The sequence below is a fragment of the Scatophagus argus genome, chromosome 6 (genome assembly GCF_020382885.2).
Source record: "Scatophagus argus isolate fScaArg1 chromosome 6, fScaArg1.pri, whole genome shotgun sequence".
Taxonomy (NCBI): domain Eukaryota; kingdom Metazoa; phylum Chordata; class Actinopteri; family Scatophagidae; genus Scatophagus; species Scatophagus argus.
In genome coordinates this window covers 12,739,698-12,760,927 of record NC_058498.1, presented here as the reverse complement: position 1 = coordinate 12,760,927, position 21,230 = coordinate 12,739,698, and the positions used below count along the sequence as shown (strand labels likewise).

At 43.4% G+C, this 21,230-nt stretch overlaps 1 protein-coding gene across 2 annotated transcripts in view; it reads left to right on the top strand.

Annotated features, from left to right (window-relative positions):
* The window catches only part of fbn2b (fibrillin 2b), a 59,147-nt gene that overhangs the window by 31,384 nt on the left and 6,533 nt on the right, over positions 1–21,230 (top strand). Inside the window, exons 8-52 of one of the 2 annotated variants that reach the window (XM_046391885.1) lie at positions 91–216; positions 4,098–4,250; positions 5,239–5,469; positions 5,628–5,771; positions 6,011–6,130; positions 6,577–6,702; positions 6,793–6,915; positions 7,573–7,848; positions 7,937–7,990; positions 8,079–8,204; positions 8,616–8,741; positions 8,982–9,101; positions 9,981–10,118; positions 10,534–10,584; positions 10,771–10,896; positions 11,010–11,237; positions 11,643–11,768; positions 11,881–12,009; positions 12,175–12,300; positions 12,555–12,680; positions 12,827–12,949; positions 13,132–13,257; positions 13,505–13,630; positions 13,937–14,059; positions 14,222–14,344; positions 14,442–14,567; positions 14,689–14,811; positions 15,119–15,241; positions 15,817–15,978; positions 16,116–16,184; positions 16,292–16,417; positions 16,548–16,673; positions 16,845–16,994; positions 17,106–17,177; positions 17,267–17,392; positions 18,077–18,202; positions 18,585–18,710; positions 18,864–18,980; positions 19,329–19,457; positions 19,582–19,701; positions 19,862–19,987; positions 20,173–20,325; positions 20,414–20,479; positions 20,580–20,705; positions 21,062–21,181. In XM_046391885.1, coding sequence (XP_046247841.1) covers positions 91–216; positions 4,098–4,250; positions 5,239–5,469; positions 5,628–5,771; positions 6,011–6,130; positions 6,577–6,702; positions 6,793–6,915; positions 7,573–7,848; positions 7,937–7,990; positions 8,079–8,204; positions 8,616–8,741; positions 8,982–9,101; positions 9,981–10,118; positions 10,534–10,584; positions 10,771–10,896; positions 11,010–11,237; positions 11,643–11,768; positions 11,881–12,009; positions 12,175–12,300; positions 12,555–12,680; positions 12,827–12,949; positions 13,132–13,257; positions 13,505–13,630; positions 13,937–14,059; positions 14,222–14,344; positions 14,442–14,567; positions 14,689–14,811; positions 15,119–15,241; positions 15,817–15,978; positions 16,116–16,184; positions 16,292–16,417; positions 16,548–16,673; positions 16,845–16,994; positions 17,106–17,177; positions 17,267–17,392; positions 18,077–18,202; positions 18,585–18,710; positions 18,864–18,980; positions 19,329–19,457; positions 19,582–19,701; positions 19,862–19,987; positions 20,173–20,325; positions 20,414–20,479; positions 20,580–20,705; positions 21,062–21,181 — 5,808 coding nt within the window. The remainder of the gene's footprint in view (positions 1–90; positions 217–4,097; positions 4,251–5,238; positions 5,470–5,627; positions 5,772–6,010; positions 6,131–6,576; positions 6,703–6,792; positions 6,916–7,572; positions 7,849–7,936; positions 7,991–8,078; positions 8,205–8,615; positions 8,742–8,981; positions 9,102–9,980; positions 10,119–10,533; positions 10,585–10,770; positions 10,897–11,009; positions 11,238–11,642; positions 11,769–11,880; positions 12,010–12,174; positions 12,301–12,554; positions 12,681–12,826; positions 12,950–13,131; positions 13,258–13,504; positions 13,631–13,936; positions 14,060–14,221; positions 14,345–14,441; positions 14,568–14,688; positions 14,812–15,118; positions 15,242–15,816; positions 15,979–16,115; positions 16,185–16,291; positions 16,418–16,547; positions 16,674–16,844; positions 16,995–17,105; positions 17,178–17,266; positions 17,393–18,076; positions 18,203–18,584; positions 18,711–18,863; positions 18,981–19,328; positions 19,458–19,581; positions 19,702–19,861; positions 19,988–20,172; positions 20,326–20,413; positions 20,480–20,579; positions 20,706–21,061; positions 21,182–21,230) is intronic. The other variant, XM_046391886.1, reaches the window with a different exon arrangement.

Here is a 21,230-nt window from a genome sequence, read left to right as displayed (position 1 = left end):
ATTTTGAACATTGAAAAATTTCGGGCTTGGAGCGAGGCATACTCAACATCTGTGTCCCATGGTGATGTTAACTGCATGTTTGTGTTTCAGATATCGATGAATGCAGCACCATCCCTGGTGTGTGTGATGGAGGAGAATGCACCAACACTGCTGGTAGCTATGTGTGCACCTGTCCACGAGGCTACATCTCCAGCACAGATGGCTCCAGATGTGTGGGTGAGTCTTACACATATAGACAATGCATTTCCAATCCCCCGCCCCGGCTAGCCAAAAGGTTCACATCTGGCTGGTAAATTCCCTCTCTCTGTCATGCTTCCTGTGACTGGAGTTCTGGTGAGCCAAGCTGGCCTGCAGACCTGTAGTCACCATGTGCAAACACACTTGCACACACAATTTGGTCTTGACAGCATTAATCTCCTCTAATGTTAGTGCCCCTCTGACTCATTCACACACACACGCTGACACAGATACACTGCATACTTCACTGACATGTCCCATGAAACACTACCAGGTGTTAATCTATTCCTGCAAACCTCACCCCTCGTAGCTGCCACAGAGAAACACAGCCAGGTGTTACGATATTATTTCAAGATTTAGCCCAAAAACAGACAGCTCAGGGTCTGGCGGCTTAACCCTGTCAGCATCGCAGGTCCAGCCAAAGTCCTCCTAGAAAAGCTCCTGTAGCAAACTAAAACCTCTGTCTTGCTGTAATTGAAAATACATGTTTCCTCCCATTTCCATCTTTCATTGTGAATTTTATCCTCACCATTTAAGTTGTTTTCTAGTTTTCATGCGATTCCATCCTCCATCATCTGTGGAAAATAAGGAGCTTCTCTGTTTTTACTTTAGGAAAAAAAAAAGAGAGGAAATGGGTTGAAAATACCAAGAAGAACCGAATCAAAGGACAGTCTCACATGTACCCACACGTGCACATACGTAAACAGGGTGGGGGCCGATCTCACAGGTAGTTTGTGACACAGAGTGGATTGTTTAGCTTCAGTGTAACAGGCATATGGAGTTGTTTAAGAGAAGACAAAGGGAAAAGAAAGATAGAACCACTAACCTCAGCACAGTGGAACAAATACACTCCATAAGGCCAAAAGTAGGTGAATATTGAAACCGCTATGTGATTGTGGGAGTACGCTATCATTCGTGCTTGGGCTTATTTTTCTGTTCCCAAGCGTTCATTTGAAAGACGGATTGAGCATCTTTAAGTTTGACTGGAGCTCAGGTGCCCTGCCTGAACCATAAAAAAAACTGTTCCCAGAATGCACGAGTGTGTCCACAGTGGAGAAATGACAGAGTGTAAGAAGAAGTGTTAATGGGAAGGACAAGAGTCAACATATGGAAGGAGAGGAGATAAAAGAAGAGGAAGAAATGATAGACAGTTGGTTGTGTTTTCCGAAACAAACAGGTGAAGGAGGGAGGAGTGAAAGATAATCAGGGTGATTATAAGTACAGCCTGGTGTGCCCTGTGTGTGGATCACACACTGACACAGTGGTCCAGTCACCCAAACCTAAAAGTTCTCCATCTGTGTGCCTTCATGCGTGTCCATATTTTTCTTTTTTTCTTTCTTTCCACTGTCATATCTTTCTTTTTTTGCCCTGAAGTGGTATGCTCCCTCCATATTTCTCTCTGTCTCACTGGATGACACCAAAGCTCATTCTCTCAGCTAACAGTTCAGTGATTCAGAAAGTCTGTCTGTTTGCTCTGGAACTGTGCACATTTCCATCTCCATTTGGATCTCCTCTTTTATCTCGCTCCATCCTCTCGGCCTGTTGATTTATATATTTTTTTGCTTCTTTAACTGTTTATCTCCTAAACTGAAGCATTTATGCACTCTCATCTTCCTTATCTATCTGACCGCTTCCTTTTGGACCTTTTTCTTTTCTTCCCGTCCTCTGACATCTGGATCCTGCACCTTGCTTACTTCAGTTATGGTTTCCAGTTGCTCTTCTGCAGCCTGCTGAAAGGAAAGACAAAAAAGAGAAAGCAAATAAAACAGGTGCCAGACACAACCCTCATATATCCTTCCTCCGTCTTTGTCCCACTTCCAAAATGGACAAGAGTAGATCGGGAGGAGACAGAAGCAGAGATAAGTGAACCCAAACAAACCCAGACTTGACTGGGTCCAGTTCATCTTTTGGACATTCCAAGCCAATGATCCACTTTAGACACAAACCTGAATGTGGAAAGACAGATATAAACTTTGCTTGCTTCTTATTTACATGACAGATACACTTTGATTAAATTTCCTATTCCCAAAAAAGAGTAAATTGTTTTTGTAGGGCTGATTTTTCTTGACTTCGTGTTTTAGAAGCAGGATGTGCAGTTCTGCTCTGAAGGTTATCCCGTGTGGTTTTAGGTGTGTTGGCCTGTTTTTTGTGGGATGTGCTGTCCCATAGAGAAGCAGACCAGTGGGAGCTGTCGGGTGAGCCTGACAGTAATCACAGTCTAATACCCTGTCACACGGTGGAAGCTTGGAAAAAAAAAGAAAGAAAGAGAGAAAACGTGTCCAGTCAGTCAGTCTGTAAAAACACCTCAACAAATGAAAGCATATGCTCGTGTAGTGTAGCAACACGAGTTAGCAAACCACCATCTGGATCCAATTTAAATCATCATCATCCTCCTCATCAGCAACCCCCCCCTCCCCTCCACAACCCGGCCTCCAACTCGGTCATTCCACTGAGGTGTTTTAGTTAGCATTTGTGTGCATTTACGTACATTTACACAGGCAAGTGTGTGAGTGTGTATTTAGGTTTGTTTTGTCTGAGTGCCTGTGGATATGTACATGAATGTACGTGGAATTGCATGTAAATGTGTGTATGTGTGTGTGTGTACTGCACTGTATGTGCTCCCAGACACAGTGCAGCCCCTCATGTTCTATGTAATTGGCAGGAATTGCTCCACATGGAACTGATTAATTCCAGACTGCTGGCTCATTAGTGAGTTAATCGACTTGTGTCGTCCCCCCCTCCGACCCTCCATTCTGCCTTTCGTTTTTCTCCCACTTTTTCTTTCACTGTAGATGGGCTTAAAATTCTCCCTTCACTTTCTAAAACAATCCACATGCATCCTCTCGCCCCCATTCTGCCTTTCTTCCTTCTCTTGGTATTTAACTTGAACACCCAGAAAAATCCCTGTCTTCTTTTCCATTTACTTTTAACACACACTCTTTGAACCCCCCACAGCCCCCTCTCCTGCCCCATTGACTCTGACCTGGAAAACTGTAACAAATAAGACCCCTGTTTGGAGGCCCTTCAGATTCCTGCAGTTAGTCGAGACCCCAGGCAACCTTTCCCACTGCCAGCCCATAAAGAAGCTTCCTCCCCAGCCACTATGGAAAGGCCAGTACAGCCAGGGCCCCTTTGACTCAGAGCACCGTTCTTTTTGATTACCTGTCACCTTTTCCCACGCATAATGCAGTGTCAGTGGTGGAGAAAGTACTTAAGTTGTTACCTGACGTCCTGAATATAAAGCATAAAAACAGCAGGCTGAAAGGTGGTGTTTCACTGCCCTCTCTGGTTGAAAGATGTACAGCCACAACACTCTGATGGTAGCTGTTTGGTGTCCTCTGTTGCACCTGTAGCTACAGCTGACAGTGATATCACAGGCAAATGACGCACCCTATAGAAGGATGAAACGTTTAAGTCAGTGGAGGTCTGCAAAAGAAATTTCTGCTTCTTTTATTGTGGTCCATTAAGTGTTAATTTGGTAAAGATCTAGCAAGATGTCTAAATGATTCATTTTGAAGTTACATTATCGTACATTACCTATCAGATGTTTTATTTGATGCAATGGATCTATGTGCACCACTGTTTGTAATTTTCATTTGATTTTAAATCAAATTACGCTGTGTATGTGGTACTTTATCCTACAACATGACCAACATCATCAAGGTCATGAGAAAATGTCCTGTGGTCTTTTCCAGCCCTGCATATCAATATGTGCCTTTGCATGTCAATACAGCTGACAGTTGACAAGTTTACATCTTGAATGATTGAACGCCCATGTTTTTTATTTCTCTTCAGTTATTATGACCTCTAAATTTCTGAGCACTCATTTAACCCTGTTAATCCATGACTTCTTCCTTCAGACCAGCGCGTGGGCACCTGTTTCTCTGCTCTGGCTAACGGCCGCTGTGCTGCAGAGCTGAATGGTCAGTACACCAAGATGCAGTGTTGCTGCGACACAGGACGTTGCTGGGCTTTGGGACAGATCCCTGAGATGTGCCCAGTCAGGGGATCTGGTGAGTACGCAAGCAAACAAGATAGGCATATTATAGAGTACATGCAAATCAGACATTTCAGTTGTTTACGACTACATGTGATCCTAACAACATCCGTGCTATCTGATCCCAAACAATGTGATGGATGTGAGCTTGAAATGAAGAGAGAAAATCCATCAGCTTCTTCCTCTGCTGACATGAAACTGGCAGTCACCACAATAGATTGTCTATGACTTGGCAGGAGTGCAGGCAGTAAATAAAGCCATGGCAGTGTAAATTTTTCACAAGCCAAATGAGTTTAACACAGTAATATTAAACTCGACATGACTGGGGTTGGCATAGAGAACTCCATGATGTCATGAGCCCAAACCATACAGAGAAAGATGGAAAAGATTTGTGTGAAAATAATGACCCATCATCTCCTCAGTCTTCCTCTGCGTGAGACTCTGTGATCCATAGCTGTTCTGTTACTGATCGTCTTTCAGTAGCGCTGCCAAGATAAGATCTGGCACACACACACACAAGCATACACTGCTGTGCATGTATACATAGACGTACACATGTAAACATATTCATACATGCATGTGTACAGTGACTAAAACATTAAATTGATAATGCACTGTACCTATTGTACTACATTCCAAAGCAGAGCAGATTATTTTCTCGTGTTACTTGGTAAGACTTTGCTGTAGACAAAGCACATCTGAAACCAGTAAAACCCAAACACTTATATGGTCAATTTAATAATAAACTTTGACATAAGAACATCAAAATTTATTGCAAAGTGCAATTGCGTTCTCGGATTCTGCAATTCCAGGAAACAGCATTTCAAGTGTACACTGTAGAGTCTGAGTGCTCAGGGCGATCCAAAATACTTGAGTCTGAATTACCATAATGATTCACATAAGCTGTTTAAACGCAAAATCTCGAGTCGAAAAATGTTCTTCCTCAGTTTCATCTGGACAGCATAATGCATCCATGGACTTGTTCCCCTCTGTTTCTCTTGCAGACGAGTTCAGGCGTCTGTGTATTGTGGGTGTTCCCCAAGTACATGGCCTCCCTCACAGCTACCCGAACGGACACTTCCCCAACAACAATGGCAACGGATTTAACTATGGATACAAATTCCCCAGCATACCTAATGGTAACGGTAATGGAGGCATCGGTGGCAACGGAGGAGGGAGCTTTGGAGGGAACGGTGGGGGCAATGGAGGAGGAGCTCAGAACCCGAAGCATATAGGTGAGTTGCTCTGTGGATCTGAATAAGTCTGTTAAATGTCTCTGTACTCAAGGGCTCATTGTTAGAGCTGGAAAATGATGCAGACAAGTTCTGTTTGCGTGTTGGGTTTGGGTTTGTCTGCTGTGTTTTTTGGCAACGTGTCTGCTGTGTGTTCTCAGGCACAGTTTCTGTCAACGAAACCATTGACGTGTGCAAACATTTCACCAACCTGTGTCTGAATGGACGCTGCATTCCCACACACACGAGTTACCGCTGTGAGTGCAACATGGGCTACAAGCAGGACGTTCGTGGGGAGTGTATCGGTAAGAAACACGATTGCACACACTGTGTAAGTATATGTGCAGTGTAGGAGACACAGTGATGGTATGACAGTCAATTACGTGCACTGCACTGCCATCTTCTGCCGATATAAGGAACTTCAAGTGTAGGTTGATGTTTGCAAAAGAAATCTGCCAAAATGCGAATCGTGTTTTTGAATCTATTCCTTCCAGCAGTCGGAATATTTCATGTTTTTTTGTTTCTTTTATTTTTTTCACCCTAGATGTGGATGAGTGTGTGAGTAATCCATGCATCAATGGAGACTGTGTGAACACACCTGGATCGTACCACTGCAAGTGTCACGAGGGCTACCGGGGAACTCCTACTAAACAAGCCTGTATTGGTATGTCAAACTATATTACTGTAACAGCTTCCCCACAGGTGGTTAGCACTGTCGCCTCATAGCAAGAAGGTTCCAGGTTCGAATCCCGGTCTGGGCCCTTCTATGTGGAGTTTGCATGTTCTCCCTGTGCCTGCGTACTCCGGTACTCCGGCTTAATTGGCTACTCTAAATTGCCCCTAGGTGTGAGTGTGGGAGTGTGTGGTTGTTTGTCTTTGTGTGTTGGCCCTGTGATTGACTGGTGACCAGTCCAGGGTGTACCCCGCCTCTCGCCCGTAGTGGTATAGAAAATGGCTGGATGGTTCCCCACAGGTTTCCGTCTACATAGAGCATGTATCAGTGGTGTATTTTAAACATGTTTCCTGAAAGCTTTGGAGCCCATTTTATTATGACTGATGGTCAGAAAACAAACTCAGTCACATCCATCCTCCTCCTCTCCCTCTTTTCAGACATTGATGAGTGCATTGTGAATGGAGTGATGTGTCGCAACGGCCGCTGTGTCAACACGGAGGGAAGCTTTCAGTGTATCTGTAATGCTGGCTTCGAAGTCACCCCCGATGGAAAGAACTGCATTGGTAAGGAGCCAGCACAGGAAGAGGCTGAACTACCTTTGAACGTCTCACCTTTATAAACACGACCTGAATTCTCCTTATATCTCCATCTAGATCACGATGAGTGTGCCACCACCAACATGTGTCTCAATGGCATGTGCATCAATGAGGATGGCAGCTTTAAGTGCATCTGCAAGCCAGGCTTCGCTTTAGCACCTAATGGACGCTACTGCAACGGTATGAGTGATTTATAAAGTATAATCAGAGACCTCTAGTCTTTGGCCAAACAGACTGCTTCAAAACAGTCCTGACAGATTTGGTGTTCTTAGAAGTCCTGCAGATTTTTGTGTCCACGTTAATTTTAGAAGAAGTTTTTTTTTTTTGCCTGAGACATCCCAAAGGTGCTATCTGGACAAACAGTCCAGAAATAGACAAAAAGATGAATTTATGAGTCCCTGTTGAGAGATGTTGTCTGGAAGCTTCAAGAGTAGCAGCCATTCCATTGCAGTCACACCATAACACAGACAGCACAGGTGCACATCCCAGATACAACATGTATCACTGATGTAGATGTTAACTCCACATGACCCATCTCTTTGTCAAGCTCTTTGTGATTTATGTGGTGTCCTTTCATAATTCTATGTCTTGTGTTTACACGTTATAAAGAGCATTAAAAAAAAGAAAATGGACAGATGGACTAAATCTAGGGAACTAATTTTATACTGTTATTCTTTCCCTTAATTTTGACATGTTGCTCAGTGAAAATGTAATCCTATGAAAGCACTTACTTTATTTTTATAGACCATTTCCTGTACCTACTGTATGTTAAACATCTGTACACACCATCTGCCTCAACTCCTAAACTGAAGCTTCCATGTGCCCTCTCTTAATCAGACATCGATGAGTGTCAGACGCCTGGCATTTGTATGAACGGCCGCTGCATCAACTCCGAGGGCTCCTTCCGCTGTGAGTGCCCTCCAGGCCTGGCCATCGATGTAGATGGCAGAGTGTGTGTGGACACTCACATGAGGACCACCTGCTACGGCGCCATAAAGATGGGCACATGCTCGCGGCCGTTCCCCGGCGCAGTGACCAAGTCTGAGTGCTGCTGTGCCAATCCTGAACACGGCTTTGGAGAACCATGCCAGCCATGCCCCTCCAGAAACTCAGGTAAAAACTTTGATTTGCATCATACTGTTTATTTCCGAGAAAGGACACAAGAGTATCATCTAATGTATGTTTTTTACTTATCTTTCAGCTGAGTTCCAGGCTGTGTGCAGCAGTGGCATTGGTATTACAGCTGATGGCAGAGGTGAGAGTGTTGTTCATGAATGTGAATGTTTCAGCAGTCCTGTTTAGAAGCACTCATATTTACCTCTATAACACCTGTCCTCTCCTAGACATCAACGAGTGTGCCCTGGACCCAGACATTTGTCAGAACGGCATATGTGAGAACCTAAGAGGAAGCTACCGCTGCATATGTAACATCGGTTACGAGTCTGACACCAGTGGCAAAAACTGTGTTGGTGAGTCAGTGCGGATTGATTTCATGTTTTAAAAATGCTAATTATGTATCTGTCCTAAAGTGAAACCCTGCACTGGTCTGTAGTATAGCAGCCACTGTGGCTAAATATGAGCATTACAGGACAAAGGACAAAGTGTAGCAACAAGAACACAACAACTTTGCCACCATAAGCTACAGGTTACACCAGACTAAGTAAGACTGTAGCAGCAATGATGAGTTGCTAAGGAGATATGTGTTTCATTGCCTTTTTATTCAGCTTTTCTTAAGTGAGTTAGTGTATTGTTTCTTTTTTTCAAAGTTGCACTTAAAAGAATAAAGCTGGTTTGCATGATAGCCCCTTAAAATGAATTATAAACCTTAAATGATTATTTTTTTCGTTTTCTAACCGCTGTCTGCTCTCGCCTCCCTGCAGACATCAACGAGTGTCTGGTGAACCGTCTGCTTTGTGACAACGGTTTGTGCAGAAACACTCCTGGCTCCTACACCTGCTCCTGCCCTAAGGGATTTGTGTTTAAACCTGACTCTGAGACCTGTGAAGGTGAGCTTTCTTTCTCTCACACACACACACACTCGTATGTTTGTGCTGCCTCACATCCACATGTGTGTTGTCATTTGACAACAAGTGACATTATTACCACACGTTTTCCATTTAGTTTCCATTAAACATGTGGCTCGTGAAAAGAAATCACACAAATTATGTTCTCCCAAATGGTGATGATGATCCATTCGAATCACCCTTTTGGCCGTGACCTCAGGTGTGTGTTTGCACATGTTTCAGATATCAACGAATGCCTCTCCAGCCCATGCATCAACGGAGCATGTCGCAACGTGGCCGGGTCCTTCAACTGCGAGTGTGCACACGGCAGCAAGCTGGACTCCACCAACACCATCTGCGTGGGTAAGGGATCCACTCTTCCAAATGCCTGATGCAAATTAGAGCAGCACCGCAGGATCCCAGAAACAGCTTGCATGAGATAATGATTACACACTGAGACATGAGTGTCAGTGGGATATCGTAAGTGCAAGAGTTGTTTTTTTTCCGGTCATTCTAATTCAGGTGTAGTCTCCTCTTCTGTAAACAAATCCATCCAGATACATTGTCATGTTCAGATGTTAGGGAAAATGGCACATGCAGATTATTTATTAGATAAATACTTGCATGCTTGGCCCTGGCGCACATGGAGATTGCTTTACTTCATAAAGGTCTGCTGCAGATTCAAAATGACATGTGGTATGTAAGGCTCTCAGCTGAGGTTAAATATTCCACTTGTTTGTTGCTTTTGGGAAATTGTTCTGAGAAAGCCATTTGTTAATACAGAATACAGATGTTATTGTAACTAGAAGGGAGAATGAGTCATTAAATAAATACTCATACATATTGCATGAGCTGGCTCTGTTAGAGGTCCACAGATTCCTTTGGTTAGGTTATGTTTCAGAGCCCATCACTCAGCGGTGGAACAAAGGGAAAGTAAAATGTGGTTTTGTGTTAGGGCAGCCTTGTAGTTTTGGAGAAAAGGTGTCATTGTTATGACTTCAAACTCTTTCAGTTCGTTAGGATTGCAGTAGCATAGGATTAAATGTAACTATGCAAGGGCTTTACTCAACTCACTGTGTAGCCAAAGACACAGGTTTTATGGCAGTAAAGCCAAAGGTGACATTTTTATTTTTAGGCCTGAAGAATTCGTAAGAAACCATGAATGTTACCTGTGTTTACAAGAAAACCATGCTGAGGCTCTATAATCAACTGTTCTCTGCTTCTCTTACTTCTGCTCTGCAGACAGCATGAAGAGTACTTGCTGGCTGACGATACAAGACAACCGCTGCGAAGTCAACATCAACGGAGCCACACTGAAGTCTGAGTGCTGCTCGACGCTGGGAGCCGCCTGGGGAAGCCCCTGCGAACCCTGCGAGATCGGTCTGTTCACACACACTGTAAATTTTTTTTGTGTTAGTGTTTAAAGTTTAAGTATTTTTTCAATAGTCTTCTGTGCTCAAGTAGAATAGCCTCTGAAACTACATTTAAACCAGCATGTAGCAACCAAATTCAACACTCTGATACTATATTATTAAAAAAAGTCACTGACTTAATGTGAGGCGAAATTCAGAAAAATTACTCACTTTGCATTATTCATACATTATTAATACATGATCCAAAGAAGAAAAGAATGATTGAAATGGTTTTACATGTTTTTTGGTTGGACCAATATCAAATTTTGATCAAATACTTCATTGACATTACAGCAAAACAATGTACGCTTACTATCTCTGCATTCAGTGCTCATGCTTAGAATTACCTAATTACATCTCTTAATCTTCTCCTGTCTCCGTAGACACTGCCTGCCCTCGGGGTTTTGCTCGTATGAAGGGCCTTGTCTGTGAAGGTAAGAACAACTGAGCAACCTGAGGTGCCTTTGTCATCCAACACAGGCGGACATTATATCATTCTGTGTTTTTGTCCTTGTGATGAAGCTTGATGTTCTCCCTGTAGATTTCTTTTGAAAAAAAAAATGCATGCATGGTTGATTGACCTTGTTGTGGTGGTTCTTAAAATGTCCCCGTCCCTGTAGACATTAATGAGTGTGAGGTGTTCCCTGGCGTGTGCACGAATGGCCGGTGTGTGAACACCCAGGGCTCGTTCCGCTGCGAGTGTGCCGAGGGTCTCACCTTGGACACCACTGGACGCACATGTGTGGGTAAGAGGACTGTATGAACAGAGAAATCACATCCGGTGAGACTGTTGTTTCCAGTGGCTATCATGCCACTGCACTGTTAGGCCAGAACTTGACTTTATAACTTGCGTTTGTAGATATGCGTAGTGAGCAGTGCTACTTGAAGTGGCATGAGGATGAGTGTGGCGAGCCAGTGCCGGGGAGATACCGTTTGGACATGTGCTGCTGTTCAGTGGGTGCTGCCTGGGGTGTCGACTGTGAGGAGTGTCCCAAAGTGGGCTCACCTGAATACAGAGCCATCTGTCCCAGAGGGCACGGCTTTGCCAACAGAGGAGATATTCTGACTGGAAGGCCCTTCTACAAAGGTACCCAGATGTTGTGTCACCATGAGTGGTATAACCCTGCGTTGTCTAATCTGTAATGGTCATACTTATGTAAAATATTTATCTATTATTCCTTTATCTATTTTTTTTATTGGAGCAAAAACAGCAGTGACTTTATAAATACAACAATGACAGAAATGGGAACGTTCACATACAGAATTTGCCATGATACATGACAGTTACTGTCAAGTAAATGAATGTAATAACAAAGCGTTTCAGGGGAAATCTTTTACATATGATACATGTGTTTATTTCTTTGTGTGTGGGAGAGAAGAGCATCTATTATAACAACAACAACAACAACAAAAGAATAAAGAAATAAGCTTTTTGGCACACCATATTCATTTGCAATTTGTAATTTTAATTTGATATGTTTTTTTATCCCAGATGTAAATGAGTGTAAGGTGTTCCAGGGTCTTTGTACTCACGGAACTTGCAGGAACACCATCGGCAGTTTCAAGTGCCGCTGCAACAGTGGCTTTGCTCTGACGGCAGAAGAGAGAAACTGCACAGGTATGAGAGACGGGCAGAGGGAGCCCAAATGTGTTTAATTTAAATGAAACATTTCTGTCACAGTTACTAAGCAGTAAGTGATTGTTCCTTTTTAAACGTCTTTATTTTTCAGACATCGATGAGTGCCGCATCTCCCCGGACTTGTGCGGCCACGGTACCTGCGTCAACACACCGGGCAGCTTTGAGTGTGAATGTTTCGAGGGTTACGAGAGTGGCTTCATGATGATGAAGAACTGCATGGGTATGCTGGAAACAAATTCACATGATACACTCACAAACACAATGTGAAATCAGTCCGATTTGCCAGACCTGATCCTTCCATTACACCCATGTTCTTTCTTGTTCTTTTCCTCCTCTTCCTCCTCTCTTCCCTCTTCATCCCTCCCTCCCTCCCTCCTGCTGACAGACATTGACGAGTGTGAGAGAAACCCCCTGTTGTGTCGTGGAGGAATCTGCGTGAACACAGAAGGGAGTTATGAGTGTGAATGTCCCACTGGATACTCGCTCAGCACTGATGGATCTGCCTGTGAAGGTGAATCATACATCGCACACACACACTCACAGACATATACACTCACGCACGCACAATCACATGGTGTCATCATATTCATCACAAAAGCTAGTGCCCTTAAAACCTCAGTCAAGTCCTGAAAGACTAGCTTCTCACAGTAAAACCTGTTTTCTGTACACCAGTGTTGTATTCATTATTGTTTTTCACCTTGAGCTACAACGGACCACGTTTTGTGTAATGCCTAATTTTCTGGAGTTGCTTGTTTTTCCTGTCAGATGTGAATGAGTGTCAGCTGAGTGACAATCTTTGCAAGAATGGACAATGTGTCAACATGCCGGGAACCTACCAGTGCTCCTGTGACACCGGCTACCAGGCCACACCAGACCGACAGGGCTGTGTTGGTGAGTGGGACAAACTCAGTCCAAAACAATCTACAATAATGTTAGATAAATAGGAAATGAAATTCATCACCACACACATGTTACCTGTGTAATTCTAATCAGATCAAAACTAGATGCCTTACTGTAATTCTGACCTTATTTTGCAGATATTGATGAATGTACCATTATGAACGGAGGCTGCGAAACCCACTGTACCAACTCAGAGGGCAGCTATGAGTGCAGCTGTAGTGAGGGTTACGCCCTCATGCCTGACCTCAGGACCTGCGCAGGTGATAAAACACAGGATGTGGACAGTATATCTGTATTTCAACTTTCAATTTTTTTTCCATAAACTAAAACCCTAAGGAAACTCATTGCGATAGTTTCCAGAGAGTTTGCCATGAGAATAAAAAGTGACTTGTGGTTTTGCCACATATCACACCTTTGAATGTATTTCTGTTGTTCCTATCAGATATTGATGAGTGTGAGGAGACTCCAGACATCTGTGATGGAGGCCAGTGTACCAACATTCCTGGGGAATACCGCTGTCTGTGTTACGATGGCTTCATGGCTTCTATGGACATGAGAACGTGTATTGGTGAGATGAAAAGCAACACTTTGAAAACGCATGCTGCAGTTTGTCTTATTTTACACATGAATAACTTTAAATCTCTTTGCTTTCCTTGTTTTTTTTTTTGTTTGTTTCTGCCACATTCATTTAGTCATTCAGCCTCTCTGACCTCATCTGTGGGACTTTTTCTGTCAGTCTCATTTTTTGTCACTTTAATCTCTCAAGGAGAGAACATTCACATATCATCTGTGTCCATCCATCTTTGTCTGGCCAGATGTGAACGAGTGTGACTTGAACCCAAACATCTGTCTCCACGGTGACTGCGAGAACACCAAAGGTTCCTTCATCTGCCACTGTCAGCTGGGATACTTTGTCAAGAAGGGGTCCACAGGCTGCACAGGTATACACGCACACACATCAAGGGCTGAGTTGTCGCTGAGAGGCCTGAGACTGGCTGTGGAAACAGTTCACCCATGCATAAAGTAGTTCCAAAATGATAATTAATTCACGACTCACTACTTATAGAATTAAAAACTACACTCTCATCTCTTTCCATATCATCATTAAAGGAATATTTCACTTTAATGTTTTAATGCTTCAGTGTTCTTTATATATATATATATATTAATGTTCAGTAGGAAATTACCAGATCACAAATATGCGTTACTGCCTCTTTATTGGCTAAATGAGCTCTGTGTCTTTCCAGATGTTGATGAGTGTGAGATCGGGGCTCATAACTGCGACATGCACGCTGCCTGCATTAACGTGCCTGGAAGCTTTAAATGTCGCTGTCGAGACGGCTGGGTGGGAGACGGCATCAAGTGTGTTGGTGAGAACATCTTTGGAATATGTCACCTGCATATGGTTTTGGAAACTGGATAGTATTTGATAGTGGTTTTTTTGGATTGAGATCTGCCATCATCTTTTTCTTTTTTTAAAAAAAAAAACTTTTCCTTACTTTCCTTCCTACTTTTCCTCTTTGCTCCTGCAGATCAGGATGAGTGCTCTGCAGAGGACCACAACTGCAACCCCAATGCGGACTGCATCAACACACCAGGATCCTACAGGTGCACATGCAAGGAGGGCTTCAATGGAGACGGATTTTCTTGCTCTGGTAAGACTGAAACTTTCTAACTAAATCCTAATTGAATGGTAGTACAGTGAGCTTCATGCACAGTATGTTTACAAAGCACTGCTCTGCTCTGTTTCAGACATGGATGAGTGTGCAGACAACGTGAACTTGTGTGAGAACGGCCAGTGTCTGAATGCTCCAGGTGGATACCGCTGCGAGTGTGAGATGGGCTTCACTCCTACAGAAGACAGCAAGGCCTGCCAAGGTGCTGCACTCATTCTGTCACATTTTATTCTCTCCTTTTTCCTGGTCGGTTTTCATTCGGGTAGTATAGCTAACATGTTGTCTCTCTCTCTCTCTTTCTGCTTCTGTCGTCTTTTCCACAGACATCGATGAGTGTAATTTCCAAAACATCTGCGTGTTTGGAACGTGCCAGAACCTTCCAGGGATGTTCCGGTGTGTGTGTGACGACGGTTACGAACTGGACCGCAGTGGAGGAAATTGCACTGGTGAGTGTGTGTAAGCTGTGACTCTAAAAGTGTTCAGACATGGAGCAGCTTCAGAAATCTTGGCTGACTTTCCTCTACAGTAACAGCCTTCATTCATGCATCATATTACCATTTAAAATTCATACATACTAAAGATATTCAAGATATGCAAAGATGTATCTGTTTTTTTCATCGTATTTGTACAACTTACCCACAAATCACCCTCAATTTGTGACAAACAAGGTTTAGTTTATATTCATAAATGTCAGAGGGGTGTCTGTTATCTGCTGTGTGTTGCTGAGCTTGTGTGCGTCTCTGTGTACCGCAGACATCAATGAGTGTGCCGACCCTGTGAACTGCATCAACGGGCTGTGTGTGAACACTCCAGGGAGCTATCTGTGTAACTGCCCAGCTGACTTTGAGCTCAACCCCACTGGAGTGGGCTGCGTGGGTGAGTCACACTTTAAACAGGTTTAAATCCATGGCAAAGCCGAAGTATGATGAACCCTTTTAAAAATTAGCAGGTTTTAATGACAGTGGTGTCCTCCATTAGATGACCCTTTATGAAACACTATGTATCAAGACACATACAAAAAACATAAACAAAATAAAAAGTTGATTAATAAATACACAAAATGCACAAAGACACGCAAAAATCAAGCACTGAGCTTTTGGAGGTTATTTACTTCAAATGTCACCATGAGACAAATTGGTTTTTAACAAACATTTCAACCGTGCAATTATGAAATCAAGATAAAATGCATATTTCTTCTTATATGTGTTTAAAGTCGGGCCAGTGGTGCAGTAGTTTGCAGCAGTGGCCTCCTGAAGCAAAATTCCTTCTCAGATGTGCATAATCAAATCCATGCATTAATTGAGAATTTTTTGGTGAAAAGATGTTGGATGCTTCTAAAATGAAGCCAGTGTTGACCGTTGACAAATCAGGGCCTAAGTACACCATTTCATTCACTGAGTTGCACATCCAACCGTTGCATACATTCATGAGCGAATATGTGTCTTCCTTAGATACCCGTGTTGGTAACTGCTTCCTGGATTACCATACCCGTGGTGATGGAGGAATCTCCTGCAGTGCGGAGATCGGAGTGGGCGTGACCCGAGCTTCCTGCTGCTGCTCCCTGGGAGGAGCCTGGGGAAACCCCTGTGAACTGTGCCCTCTCTCCAACTCCAGTATGCTCTACATGACCTTTAATTAATTACAGCATTTACTGCAAAATGCACATCCGTGTAAACTTAAGTTATTATCTATTGACTGTTTTTTCTACTTTGAAATGGAACATCACACTAACTTGCTGTCCTGTCTGTAGCGGAATATAAGACTCTCTGCCCAGGAGGGGAGGGATTCAGACCCAACCCCATTACTGTTATCCTGGAAGGTAAACCGTCCAGCTGTCCATGTTTGAGATTTTCAAAAAATTAGATCAAACATCAAATCAATACATTGGCGGCATACATGGATCTAACAGTGTCAGTTATTGTCCAGATATTGATGAGTGTCAGGAGCTGCCAGGCCTCTGCCAGGGTGGAAACTGTGTGAACACCTTTGGTAGTTTCCAGTGTGAGTGTCCAGCAGGCTACTATCTCAATGAGGAGAGTCGCATTTGTGAGGGTAAGAACTGAAAGAGAAACGACTGAATATGTTCAGCCATCCAGTTACATATACAGATATAGATCACCTGTAAGAAAATAAACAACCTTCTTATGTTTCTAATCATGTTTCGTCATATCTTTTCGTACAGATATCGACGAGTGCACAGCCCACATTGGGATCTGTGGACCCGGTACCTGCTACAACACTCTGGGCAACTACACCTGTGTGTGCCCCCCTGAATACATGCAAGTCAATGGAGGAAACAACTGTATGGGTGAGTGAGTGCCAAGGACTAGGATTGCCAAGAAAACCTTTTCTCTCATCATATCTTTTAAAATGTAAACTTCAACAGTAAAGCACAGTTTGAAAAGGCAAACATTTTTAAGTTTTTAAGCTGTCGGCTTTTGAAATGACCAGAAGCGCTGTGTCCTTCCTCGTACTACAGACATGAGGAAAAGCGTGTGTTACCGTAACTTCAACGACACATGTGAGAACGAGCTTTCCTTCAACATGACCAAGAAGATGTGCTGCTGCGCCTACAACGTGGGAAAAGCCTGGAACAAGCCGTGTGAGGCCTGTCCTACTCCTGCTACCTGTGAGTGTCGATAAATACCCTGAAACATACTCAAGAGCGACTGTGAAAACATTGCTGTGTGAGTAGGTTTTTATAGCTGTCACTGAGTTTCTCCTGTCCTGTCTGCTTCAGCTGAGTACCAGCTGCTGTGTGGTAACCAGGCTCCTGGATTCATCATTGACATCCACACTGGCAAGCCAATTGGTAAGGAAAAAACTGGTGAAGTACAGCAGAAAAATGGTTCAGGGTTCAGTTTGCATTGTCTCAGTCTGTGCTGTGGGTTTTTTTTGCAGATATCGATGAGTGCAGGGAGATCCCTGGTATCTGTGCCAGCGGAGTGTGTATCAACCAGATTGGGAGCTTCCGCTGTGAATGTCCGATGGGTTTCAGCTACAACAACATACTGCTCATTTGTGAAGGTAAAAGTCAGGCTTCACATTGCGTTTTCGTCTGTCTCACTCTTCCTTTTTGTTCGTTTGTATCTTTTACAACACGATAACAGTAATAACAATGTGCTCCTGCTGGTGTTACATAGATTTCTTGCACTTTTGCAATTTTTTCCCCCCATCTCTCTCTCACTCTACACACACACACAAAAATAAAATACATATACATTTACCTCCCGACACTGTATCTCCCCGTTCAACCCCGCTGCTGAATTATCGCCTGCTTATGTGTACTGTGTATATACACAGTACAGTGTATATACTTACTGCTGGCACAAACACTTCTGTACTAAATCACATCAGCATACCCCTGCAGCTACATGCACACACACACAAACCAGTACAGTTACACTATGTCAGTGGCCCAGAGACACTTTTACAAGCAGTCCACTCTGAGAAGTTAATGCTGTCTTTACCACATGAATTATGCCCTTGTACAGACAAGTATAGTGGCTCTGAATGGGAGCATCTGCCTGGGCCTTCAATCACCCAGAACCTGCCAGTGACTATCTGCCAGCGACTGAGCTGTACTGGAGCCAAAATGGAGTCATTGTATTTTCTGTCCTGCTGTCCACAAGCAGACTGCCTGTTCTGACCAGACAGTTATGGAACCCATGATTGATGTCCACTGTTTCTCTCTTTTTTCCTCCTGGGTAGATATTGATGAGTGTAACAGTGGGGACAACCTGTGCCAACGCAACGCCAACTGTGTCAATATTCCAGGCAGCTACCGCTGCGAGTGCTCGCCAGGCTTCAAACTGTCACCCAGCGGGGCCTGTTTGGGTAAGTCCAGCCTGTCTGACAGGCCTGATTGGGGTTTCCCATATTAAAACACCAGGGAGGTGGATAGACAGACTGATGGTTCTGATGATGTGAGGAAAATGTAAAACATAGACACCTAATGTTGAGGGAAAGTTATTTTAAGTTGCATTCATGGGAAAGTGCAAATTCTGCTTAGGCTTGTTAATTGGCACCAGCATTTGACTAAACACAGCACTAAATTATTCCTGGATTGATTTGTTTTTTCTTTCTGTAATAAACAACTTCCTTACACATAATGCACTTTTCCAAATATTCACAAAACGGAAAATAGAAACGAAACGAAATGAAACAACATAAATTGAAATTTAATTCTACCATAAATTTGATTCTCTTGCTCTTTCAGACCGCAATGAATGCCAGGAGATTCCTAACGTGTGCAGCCATGGAGAGTGTATTGATACACAGGGAAGCTATCGCTGTCTCTGTCACAATGGCTTCAAGGCTACTGCTGACCTGACCATGTGCATGGGTGAGACGCACAATCTGAACCTCGACTAATACAAACAACATTGCGTTGCATGTAATCCTGCAGAGTAATCAGTAGCAGCCACGTAATGCTAACACTTTTATATTTAAATATTTTGACTGTTTCTAAATGTTGTTCTTTCCGTGTGTGCTTTAGACATCGATGAGTGTGACAGACAGCCATGTGGTAACGGTACTTGTAAAAACACGGTGGGATCCTACAATTGCCTCTGCTTCCCCGGCTTCGAGCTCACACACAACAATGACTGCATGGGTGAGGGACATTTAATGTTGAGCACTACAAACAGCGGTTTCAAAGGTCGAAGTGATGACACAGGTTTAGATGTCGTAATGTTAAATACTATACTGCACCTATATTTCCAATGAAAAATGTTTCCCTTTTCTGTAGCAGTATTACATTTGGTCAGGCATGAAATAAAATGCAGACATAAACTTTGACTGTGTTTTGACTTTTCTCTGGCATTAGAGGGAAAAGAAGTGAAGCGCTATTTATATTTTTGTCTTGAAGTCTAACACTGTAACAAAGAAAGCTGTGTTTGATTCCTGGAAAAATATGAAATTCTTCAAAAGGCTCCTAATTCTCTCAATGTTTACTTTGCAGACATAGACGAGTGTAGCGCCCTCCAGGGCCAAGTGTGCAGGAACGGACAGTGTATCAATGGACTCGGTTCCTTCCAGTGCCTCTGCCACGAAGGTTATGAGAATACTCCAGATGGGAAGAACTGTGTCGGTAAGTCAATGGCTAAGTATATAAAAACATTAAGAGCATGTTTTTATTTCGTGCAGTACAGTTTGTCTGGCCTAAACAGACATAATCACATTCTCTGTTTTGTATGTTGTCTCGTTTTCCACAGATATCAATGAGTGTGTAAGTCTGCCTGGCACCTGCTCTCCAGGAACTTGTCAGAATCTGGATGGATCTTTCAGATGTATCTGCCCTCCAGGCTATGAGGTCCAAAATGACCAGTGTATAGGTAAGACACACACACACAGGGAAAGACACACGTAACTACAGACTAAATGTTCCACATAGATTCAAACCAGCAAGGGCGATCTGCTCTTACAAACACACACACTCAGAAATACATCGCCTATCCTCTCACCTCCCTGCCCACTTTTATGCCTCCTTCCCAGACATCAATGAGTGTGAGGTGGAGCCCAACATCTGCCAGTTTGGCACCTGCACCAACACACCTGGAAGCTTCCAGTGCACCTGCCAGCCGGGCTTCGTACTCTCTGACAACAAGCGGCGCTGCTATGGTGAGAGAGACTGTTAGTTAACAGTAGGCCAGTAGGCAGCTGACAATGTTGATAATCTGGAGTGAGTGTGATAATCTGACATCTTCTGTGTCTTTTACTGAAATGGGGGAGTTTGTCTTTGCGTGTCCTTTACTGTCCTTCTGCAGTAAAACAAAACATAGTCAATCTTTTCTTCCTCATGGCAGATACTAGAGAGAGTTTCTGTTTCACCAAATTCGAGGCGGGAAAATGCTCCGTCCCCAAAGCTTTAAACACCACCAAGGCCAAGTGCTGCTGCAGCAAGATGCCTGGCGAGGGCTGGGGACTTCCCTGTGAGCTGTGCCCACGAGAGACCGAGGGTATGTGACACGGACACAATTGAGACACACACGTGTACGTGAAAGACATTTGTAATAAAGCTGACCTTTTTTTTTGGTGTTTCTCCAGCTGCTTTTGACACTCTGTGTCCCTATGGACATGGAGCCCTACCTGGACCAGGAGACGCTCGTGAAGGTGAGTCTTTTTGAATTCAGTGACCAGTTGTGGAGGTCTTGCAAGTTAAGTTAAGTTAAGTTTGAAAAATGTGTGTTAATTTCCTCCTTGTTTTCTCTAGATATGAATGAGTGCCTGGATAACCCAGGCATCTGTCAGAATGGTATCTGCATCAACACAGACGGTTCCTTCCGCTGTGAATGTCCCTTCGGATACAACCTGGATTACACTGGAGTCAACTGTGTTGGTGAGATGCTTTCTCAAAATGATATTAATTTTGATATTTTTAATTAATCACTATAACCAACTGAGCCTTGGAATTACAGAAGAAAAACTGAGTATTTTGAGTATTCATCAACAGACAAAGAAAAATCAGCTGCAGGATTACTTTTTAACTATGACTTCTGGGATCTTTATTACCATGTCAATCAGTCTTATCACGCAGGTCAGGTTATTTTCCTGGCACTAGCAGCACCGGAGTGCATTTCAACCAGATCTGTTTTTGCCTACACACTTAGGCTGCTAATGAGCACCTTTAAAATCTCAGGTACCAAATAAATGTTTTATTGGTTTTAATTTTCCTGTATCCCTGCTCTTTTCCAGACACTGACGAGTGCTCCATAGGAAACCCATGTGGAAATGGAACCTGTAACAATGTGGTGGGAGGCTTTGAGTGTTCATGCCAGGAAGGCTTTGAACCTGGACCAATGATGACCTGTGAAGGTCAGGCATACATACACACACACTTCCACATGAACTCTTCATTTGAAAT